The sequence below is a fragment of the Festucalex cinctus genome, chromosome 2, assembly GCF_051991245.1.
Source record: "Festucalex cinctus isolate MCC-2025b chromosome 2, RoL_Fcin_1.0, whole genome shotgun sequence".
Lineage (NCBI taxonomy): Eukaryota > Metazoa > Chordata > Actinopteri > Syngnathiformes > Syngnathidae > Festucalex > Festucalex cinctus.
The window spans coordinates 21,810,032-21,820,449 of NC_135412.1; the positions used below are offsets into that span (position 1 = coordinate 21,810,032).

General features: G+C 36.6%; 2 protein-coding genes across 2 annotated transcripts in view; one reads left to right on the forward strand and one right to left on the reverse strand.

Moving 5' to 3' along the window:
- Nucleotides 1-10,418, reverse strand: part of btla (B and T lymphocyte associated) — a 252,007-nt gene that overhangs the window by 161,175 nt on the left and 80,414 nt on the right. The gene's annotated exons all lie outside the window — the stretch shown is intronic.
- On the forward strand, nucleotides 582-5,811 carry LOC144015029 (ras-related protein Rab-9A-like). The gene is made up of 2 exons (XM_077515340.1): nucleotides 582-836; nucleotides 4,990-5,811. The coding sequence occupies exon 2, from the start codon at nucleotides 5,046-5,048 to the stop codon at nucleotides 5,649-5,651; it is 606 nt and encodes a 201-aa protein (XP_077371466.1). The 5' UTR covers nucleotides 582-836; nucleotides 4,990-5,045; the 3' UTR covers nucleotides 5,652-5,811.

Genomic DNA, 10,418 nt, shown 5'->3' on the forward strand with positions numbered 1-10,418 from the left:
TAAAAGAAATGCTGAACCTCTAATATGTTTTCCACGAAAACGGGGTTTGCCTCACAAATACAACCAAAAAAAAAGTTTTGGAAAAAAAACAAAAAAACAAACATCTGCGAACTGAATCCACGGCTGTCGAACTGTGATTCGGTGTCTATCATAGTACAAGAAAAATGTTTGGAATTTCCCCCACATTTTTATTGTGGAAAAGTAACATTTCCCAAACTTTTTTTCTTTTCTTTTTTTTGTATTTATTTATTTCGTTTTTTTTTGTTTAGTTTTTTTTTTTAGTAATTATTCATGAAGGAGTGGGGTGGGCCAAATGCCAGATATATTTGTTTACTTTTCATACTGAAGAATGAAATTATTTAATGAAGAAGAAAGTCATTAAAATGCTTTATATTTAGTCAAAGTATGCTGTCTGGTTCTTTTGGTAGTTTTAGCTACTTTGGTGTCTTTGGATTGTCTTTCGATGCTCTGATGTTTAATGAAACACATCATTTGTCAAATCAGGAATGCGTGAATTATTCCATCTCTGACTACAGTAGCATATTTTTCCACTTTGCCAAGCTAGCTGTTCTCCACCGTAAATGCGCATGTGAGATGCGTAGAAAGGGTCTATTTTCCCCCAATGAGTAAAACAATAAAGTGTGGCTAGCAGCATGCACATGACGATTGGTGGGGGCGTGACGGACACGAGCATGACACGAGGCTCATGTGAGCGTCCTCGGAGTCGACTTGGGCCAGCAGACAGCCAACGAACGCCATGTCGCCGCCTTCCTGCACAAGCTGCCAAGCCGTGTAGGCTACTAAATGTAGTACACGAAAAAAAGTCAACGCATAAGGTAGGTTTACATTATGCTTCCTGTGTTGAGGTGGAAACCACAGCATGTAGCATTTTCTCTGTTATATTGGAATTAAAACCCTTTTGTTTATGTTTGACGAGCGTCCGGATTTAGCAGGGGGGAACGTATAAATCAAATTTCAAAAATATAATGTGCAGTGGTAAAAAGTAACGAAGTACAAAGTTGCTATACTTCCGGACTTCAAATTGCTTTCTCTGGAAGGCTACCTGTCCTATACTTTACTTGAGTACTCTATTTTTTTTTTATTTTTTTTTATTTTTTTTATTTTACATTTTATTTTTTATTTTTTATTTTTTTTTACTTTCCCTACAATTAAAAAGGAAAATCTCCCTTTGCACTTCTTACTTTGTCCAAAATAGATCATTTCGATCTCTGGAGATGATGACACAATATAAAAAGACTGTACTCTGCTATATTTATGTAGCGCTGTCACAACCGCAGCATCTGTATTAAAGCACTTTACAGAGCACATGATATGAAACATTAACAAATCATAACAAAACAAAATATTTGTTTCCATTTCTTCATACCCATGCGTTGTTGTTTGATGCAGTGATACACGAAAGAGGAGCAATTCAACGTCGTCTTTCAGCAGATTTTCAGATCTAAAGTCCATCCAATACAAAATTTCTCGCAAGATGAAGTACACACTGTTGTTGTTGTTATTGTTTTAACTACATTCACATTTCTTTACATTTTCACTAGCAGGAGGCTTTGAGATTATTTTCTTTTGAAAATGTCAAACTTTGTTACTGAGTTTAGCAAGCTTTCCATATCAATCTTTTGAAAATAGGATCATGATTGTAGATGTTTGAAACTCAGATTAAAAATTTTTTTTTAAAAAAAAGTCACACCTAAAATCTCAACCCCCAGAATTTGAATTAAGATGTTGGCCAGAAATCGGTGCATTTTCATTGTAAGGAGTCGTAAAAAGCCCTTTCTTAATATTTGTCACCGAAACATGATACTTATATCACTGTTATATCACTGTAAGTACATTTATTTTTGATAATTTTAGGTGTGTGTGTGAAAAAAAGTGAAGCCAATGCTAACTAGACCTTAAACAACATGTTGCGTAACACGTTTTTTTTTTTTTTTTTTTTCCCCCCTCTCTGTACTGACATTAAAACAGCGAGCAAAAAAACGCACGGGTGAGCCGGTATTTCCCCCGAGGATGCATGTGACTGCGGCAGTCTGGCGTATGAGGTTCTGCTGCTCAGGAATTTGATGGAATCTCAAGTACAACCGTGTAAAAGATTTGCCTAGGATCACAATCTGGGGTGTTTTTGAGATTGCACTGCATTCCCACTGGAAGTTACAGTATTTGATTCACAGTTAGGTGAGTGTACAGCAAAGTACACAGCAAGAACCAAGATCCACTACTACTTTTGATAAATAGTAAAAAAAAAAAAAAAAAACAAAAAAAAAACCTGAGAACTATATATCCCTACAACACATTTTCCTTAAAATTGCATGAATTTAACGACAATTTTCTATTCTACAGTAATTTCCAATTTCGAGTTCCGTTGTAAAACGGACCTACCTAGATAGTAGCGAGCTACCTACCTTGCACATCCCTAGTAAATTACAGTATAAGTATTGAATTTACAAAAAAAAAAAAAGGAAGAAAAAAAAGCAGCACTTTCTGAAACAAAATAAGTGTTACTTTGACTTGCGAGTAGGGATGTAGCGATATCCAAACGTCACGATACAATATGAAAGCCACGATATGAAAATAAAACAATGCAACAAAAAAAGAAAGAGAAAAAAAAAGAGCTCATCCTAAGCACTCTTCTGCTTTTGTACATTACAGCAATGCATATAAACAACCTACAATCTCTAATAACAATTAATATTGAGGCACTACTTGCTTATGCAAGCACACGTTGAGTTCTTCCACATATTGACTCAGTTCAGAAGAATATTATGTTCCCGTTCATCTGACAATTAGCGTGGATTTTAAACATAAAAGGGCCAAAACATGCCTTCTGAAAATTAAACTGGACTAAAAAAAAAACAAAAAAAACACCAGAGGGTGCTCGAACTACACAAATGGAAATCAACCCGACTTTTTTTTTTTAACAGATGTGCTGCTTTTATATCGTGGCATGATGGCGATAATATATTGTGGCAGTTTTAATATTGCGATATTGCCGTTATCGTTATATCCCTTCTTGCGAGTGTCCCAAAGTACAAGCTTTTCGAGTTACAACCTAGCTATCGATTTTGTTTTTGCTCTTGGAAGAGTCAGTTATGTCACCAGGTGAACAAACGTGTCCAAAATGGCAGCCAGTTTCAGCTCTTCAGCTTGCCAAAATCCCAACTTCTACTGGATCAAATTAATTAACCCAACCTGATGTAAATGTAACCCAATTTTCTCCAAATGCACGGCAAAGGTGGGTTAGGAATGCAACTCAGCCTTTGTATTGTAGAATGTAATTTGTGGGAATCTTGGCTTTTTATTCTCCACACTTTTCTGCCATGTAATAACTCCCACATAATACTTACGATTTACACCGCTCAAATTTCAACTTGCTTGGAAATATATCATCTAATTTGACTGTAATTACTACTTACAGTATTTGCACAATTTAATTTTAAAATATTAACTTTTCCCCATTCATTTTCACTGAGCCTGATGTTGAAAAGTCCCTTTCCACGGCCACTTCCATACATACAACTTCTCATCATTACCAGCTCTATGATACTGCTCAGTGGCACATTTGGGAAAATGCATTGTCCAGTAACCATGAGGTTGTGGGTTCAAATCCCACCTCCGACTGTCCATTGCAAATGTATCCAAGGCAATTATGCGAAGTGAGGACATGTATACCAACTAGGGGTGTACCAAAAAATCGAGATTCCCATTTATTAGTCAAGTCAAGTTTATTTATATAGCCCTTAATCTCACAAAAGTCTCAAATCAAAGGGCTTCACATGCAGTTGTAGCCCACATGCTGTTTTTGTAGAAAAAGGCACTTACAATACAAAATTAATAAATGTTTTAACACAAAAAAAAGACGCTTTAATGTCTCTATTTGTCATTTTGTCTTTTAAAGCAGACTGAAGTAGATCATGACAATATTGTACATATCTGTAAATTAAAGTAGAAATCATTTGTCAATCAAATAATTTGGAATTGAAAATAGTTTGAATTGAGAATCGAAATTCGATTCTGAATCGAATCGTAGACCCAAAAGTCGTAATTGAATCGAATCGTGAGACAGTCAAAGATTCCCAGCCCTAATACCAACTGTCTTAGTTCCACTTTTCCATCTAAATAAATGGAGGGTACTGCATGCCTAGATAGCGCTATTGTTTATCCATCCATCCATTTTCTTGACCGCTTATTCCTCACAAGGGTCGCAGGGGCTGCTGTCGCCTATCTCAGCTGGCTCTGGGCAGTAGGCGGGGGACACCCTGGACTGGTTGCCAACCAATCGCAGGGCACACAGAGACGAACAACCATCCACACTCACAAGCACAAGCACACCTAGGGACAATTCGGAGCGCCCAATTAACCTACCATGCATGTCTTTGGAATGTGGGAGGAGACCGGAGTACCCGGAGAAGACCCACGCGGGCACGGGGAGAACATGCAAACTCCACCCAGGAAGGTCCGAGCCTGGACTCGAACCGGAGACCTCAGAACTGGGAAGCAGATGTGCTAACCACTCGACTACCGTGCCGCCCGCTATTGTTTATTTATTTTTTATTTATTTTTTTTAATTTTTCCATTGGATATTAGTTCCATTTTTCCATCTAAATGAATGGAGGGTATTGCATGCCTAGGTGGCACTATTGAATGTGGGATATTTTTGGGGCGTTTTTCCATTGGATATCATTAGCTCCACTTTTCCTTCTAAATGGACACTTTCTGATAACACTTTTACATATAAATAGGCCATTAGCCATGATTTTCAACAAGTCAAATTGGCTCACATGTTAAATACTTGCCTGGCATTACGGAGACATGCAAGTGCGTTGGTTCATATCTCGCTTGGGAAATATTTTATAAGCATTCAGCTTTCAGCATTCCCACAGAATTTCTGCAGGAATTTCACTTTGTCTAGTTTGTTTTATTGTTTCAACTGGTTTTGGCCACAATTGATAATGTTCTGATCATCAACAGTGGATGTAAACGCCCGCTGCTTACCGCTCGTCTCGAAGACTGGGCACGTTCAAGCCATGACCTCCAAGTCACCTCTGTTCAAGGTCATTCTCCTCGGCGACGGCGGCGTGGGCAAGTCGTCCCTCATGAACCGTTTTGTGAACAACAAATTCGACTCCCACCTCTTCCACACCATCGGCGTGGAGTTCCTCAGCAAGGAGCTGGATCTGGACGGCCAGCGGGTCACCCTGCAGATCTGGGACACGGCGGGCCAGGAGCGCTTCCGCAGCCTGCGCACGCCCTTCTACCGCGGCTCCGACTGCTGCCTGCTCACCTTCAGCGTGGACGACGCTCATAGCTTTCGCAACCTGGCCAACTGGAAGAAAGAGTTCAGCTACTACGCCGACCTCAAGGAGACCAACAGGTTCCCCTTTGTGGTGCTGGGTAACAAACTGGATGTGGGCAAGCGGCAGGTGTCGGCGGAAGACGCGCAGCGGTGGTGCCGCGACAACGGAAAAATGGCCTACTTCGAGACCAGCGCCAGGGATGCCACTAATGTGGCGTTAGCCTTTGAAGAGGCGATTAGACTGATCCTCGCGCTGGACGACTGCACCGACCACCTCATCCACACCAAGATGGTAGACCTGAATAGTAGGAGTGGCTCTGATTCCAGCTGCTGCTGAAGCGGTCTCACGTTATGGGTATCCAACGCACCTCCCATTAGTGTTAATTTCATCAACGAAAACTGAACAAAAAATAATTTCATCAACACACATTGTTCACTGGACTAAAACGACTAGGCTAAACTAAAACCCTCATTAATAAACAATAATGAGTCCCAAACATTGTGTGTCGTGTTTTTTTTTGTTTTGTTTTTTTTTTAATCAAAAAGATGAGAGAAATTTTTATGTGAAATAATGTTTAATGTAATGTAATGTACCGATCTAAAACTATCTTCTGACAAATATATATATATATATATATATATATATATATATATATATATATATATATATATATATATATATATATATATATATATATATATATATATATATATATATATATATATATATATATATACATATATACAGGGGTTAAATGATTGTCTTGACCAAAACGTTGACAGTCTTTGTTGACTTTATTTTAGTCCAAGAAAACATGATTTTATTTGTCTAGATTTATCAACAAACGCCGTCAACCTTTTAGTCTCGTTTTAGTCAGGACAATCATTTAACTTCTGTATTTTTTTTTTTTTTGTCAGCAGATTAAGTTGAACATTTCAGATCTAAAACTATTTCACATACAATTTTCTCTCATCTTTTTGGTGAAGAACAACTTGACACCCAATTACAGTATATAAACAAGTGGCTACTATGGCTCCATGCTATGAGCTAGCAAGTAAGTTTACCAGCATTAGTTAGCGGTCGGATTAACATAATTGTTGGAACGCTATAGCCATTGGAGTAATGTTACATTATAACTATAGTAATGTTACATTATAACTATAATTTACTTTTTTTTAACCGTTCATCATGAATCCACCTCCCATCTGTCCCACGTGTTTGTGCATGTTGCACTCGCTAGCTGCAAATTTGAAAGGGGGCGTGTCACTGTGTCACATGACAGTGTCACAGTGACAGATTAGCAGAGACAAGATTTTACAAAATCATGTAATTTATTTCTAGTTTTTGTTCATGAGTTAAAATGTCCATAGATTTTAGTGCAGTTTTTATTAAGTGAAGTACATTTTTGTCTCGTCTTCATTTGTCAATGAAAATCCATACTGATTTAGTCCCAGTTATTGTTTATTAATGAGGGTTTTAGTCTAGTGTAGTTTTAGTCCTGTGACTGAGTGTGTGTGTTGACAAAATGATTTTTGTTTAGTTTTTGTTGACGAAATTAGGACTAGCTGTAACTCATCCCGCATAAATATGCTACTACACTGATACAACTTCACCAGCCTGACAAGTAAACACAGATGACATTTCGCTGTTCTCAACCACCTTTGCCTGTTTATTTTAGAAATTGTGGTATTTTCTTAAGAAGCAGTCTTGTACATATTTATTTTTAATCACTTTATTTTGTACACAGAAGTATAAGGTAACATACTATAGATATCTGTAAGAGCACTCGATGGCTCAAGGCGGAGTCAGCAGCATCGTCACTAGTCGGCCATCTTAGGACAGGGCACTGCTCTGATTCGCTGTGTTCTTGTCGGTGCTAAGTAGGTGGATGATTTACCCACTTAAATACTCGTAACTCTGTGAATTATTGATTAATTTACAAACTGTTGGTTTGTTACAAACCTTATGAACGTGGCTATGATTCAAGCTGAATTTTTAAATTGTAGATTTTTCGCGGCATAGTTGTTATATCTGATGCCATATCTAACACCAATAATGAAAATCTATCTATGGCCTTATTCAAAAGAATTGTTTGATGTGTTGTGTCTCTGTGTTTGTTTTTCTTTTATTGTGCCATTTTGTCAAAATGGACTGATAGTTAAAAAAAAAAAACTTTAGTTTTGTAAGTGTACATTTGAGAGTCTGTACTTTTTGTTTTTAATTTTACCCATGTAAGGGGGTCAAAATAGTATTTGTACTTTAAAGAGTATATTAGATACACAACTATCTTTACTTCTACTTAAATACAGAGCCTGAATACCTTTAAAACCAGTTGCTAAGAGTTTCTTCCACATGACAAACATTGGAGTAAAAAGTGTAGTAATACTTCAAATTGTCCACCAGTTGGCGCTCGAGTCACATCCAATTGACATAAGTGACACACGTGGAATGGATGAAAGTGATGAGGGCTCATTTGTGCTCAGCTGCTTCATTTCCAAGATGAGTTCTAAAATGTTACTCAATGGCAATATTTCTCTACTATTCTTAATCTCTAGGCAATTCATACCGGAATTGGACGACATATTTTCTGGTTTAGTGACAATTGGGCTCATGAAATTCTGCTTTTTGATTATGAGCCAAGTCCACCCAAGATATTGATTGATGAAGCTTCAAATCTCGGCTATGTTACCTCCCTTTGTGGAGTTTAAATGTTTTCCCCATGTTTGCGTACATTTTCCACTTAGAGGACTCTGGTTTCCTAGCTTGGTCCATAATATGGTCCATAATATACTGTACAGTGGTGAATATTGACTCACTTTATAATAAGCAGCAGTATGTTAGCTAGTGAACAATTGTCAACAAAAAGGTTTCCGCTGATTAATGGCATTCCCAAGTTTATACTAAAACAAAGAGCAAATTGTATATTACAAACACACTCAATAAATAAAATAAAAGGGCCCACTAGCTTAATGCTCATTGGAAAACACAATTCACGAGCTAACGGATAGCATAGATCGTTGTGGTTTTGTTACCTCTTTAAAGTTTCCAACCTTTTTTTGTCTCATGTACCCGAAACCTTTTGTCAAATCACGATCCTTCAAAAGTAGAATTTAACACAAAAAATTATTACTGCATTGCTGATTATTAAATGAAAATTATTTTATTTTGTCTCTTTAATTTTGACATTAATTCTTCACGCATTGCCTTCTTTTTAAGTACTTAAAAAAAAACTGTCAGGTCATTAGAAACCATTCCATGTGAAAAATTCACATCATATATCACTCATATCAAGCATAAAAAAAATGTTGCCTTAGTAATGATTTAAATGAAAAAATATTAGGGATGTGAATTGGCTAGTATCTGGCGATTCAATCCGTATCACAATTCGATTTGATGCCAATTACTTCTGATACGAATCTGGAAGTCGAGTATTATTATTATTATTATTTTTAACTCAAATTTAGAACCCTAAGTAAGACTTTTTTGTTGAATATTTCCATCAAAAAATGTTTTTTTAAACACTTGTCTCCCCTGGGAAACAAACTGAAGCACGATACCATTTTATTGATGGCCTTAAGAAACGACAAAAATATCAAATAAATAAAATATAAAATGTTTCCACGTACGGCACATGACACATGGATAGAAAATATCACACATAAATAAAACATCTAAAAAAAATAAAAACATTAAAAAAAAACGTTTGGATGCATATGCAAAGATGTCATGTGATTTCATTCTCATGTCCCATTATGCTTTTCATGTGTGTAAAATCTATGAACTGAACGGAACCATGGGTGAGTCGTGAAACGATTAGCTCCTTGAAAGTCAAGTCAAGAAAGAGGCAGGAGACCACAGTGACACGATAATAAAAATACCGGTTTTACTAGAGAAGGTTACAAAAAATCATCACTGTATAGCAGTCATAAAACTATTTCCAACTGAAAATAAAAAGCATAAGGAAAACACCTACATAGACTACATTGCCATCAAAGTACAATGGATTTTTTTTTTTTTTAAATTTTTTTTTTTTAGAAAAGGGGCAGTGGGTAGGGGTGCAGAGGAAGTGGGGGGAAAAACACCGCCTACCAAAGTTGTCATACAATTGACTACACATCACCTGAAAAAACTGCAAAGACACAGTCATGTCTCCTTCATGCAAATAACCAGGAAACAACAACACCCTGACATGAGTTGTCTGATAGGAAATTGAAGTTTGCCTTTTACATCCACCTGGCGGTAGAGGACGTTTATATTTATCAAACATAGCACGCATGGCAATAAAGTCCTTTTTTTTAAAATACCGAATAGACAGCTGCACACATGGACAATACTGACATGCTTCATCTCATCAAATTGTATTATTCCTTTTTTTTTTAGGGTTGACTAAGCAGTGATCATCAATTATACAGTATAGTTTATGATTATGAAACGATATCGGATTATAAAATGAATGTATGAAAATTCCTGACTTGTTTTGTTCAGTGTGTAAACATCCAAAAACAGTCTTGTGGCTCATCTGAGAGGCCTAAAGGGAAAAAAATAAATACTCAATTGCACTGACGAGTCACTCTTTTGGCTGGTCATCAAAAAAACTAATACAAAATAAACTAATGATATATATAATCAATACAGAAGGACAAGAAACTCAGCTGCCTAAAACTCAAGTGGTTAAATTAATTCCTTCACATTTTAAACGCTTATATCACAAGAACCTCAATCTATCGTGTCATGACTGCACTGAATCCCTCACATAAAATAATTATTTGAAGATGGTACATTACAATTGAAATATCAAACGCAGATCTAGTATTTGAGTGCTAAACATACAAAGGGAACACGTACATGTTTGGAAAAAAATAATAAATAGCATGGAAAGACACTGATTGCGTTCTCAAGTCAATTCAAATCTTCTCGGGGGCCATACAAATATTTACAGTTAAGGACTTTTTCACAAAAGGAAGTCATTGTAAAATGTGTTTTGTTGGAGTAAGTGCTTTACATGAGTGATTCCCAGCCAGCGTGCTGCAAGAAATGATCCAATTTCACTTTGATACCAATAATGTATCCTTCAATCCTTGTTCTTCTACATATGCCAGCAAC

What these genes read in the sequence shown, in the direction of transcription:
- LOC144015029 (XM_077515340.1), top strand. Translation starts at nt 5,046, where the DNA reads ATGACCTCCAAGTCACCTCTGTTCAAGGTCATTCTCCTCGGCGACGGC.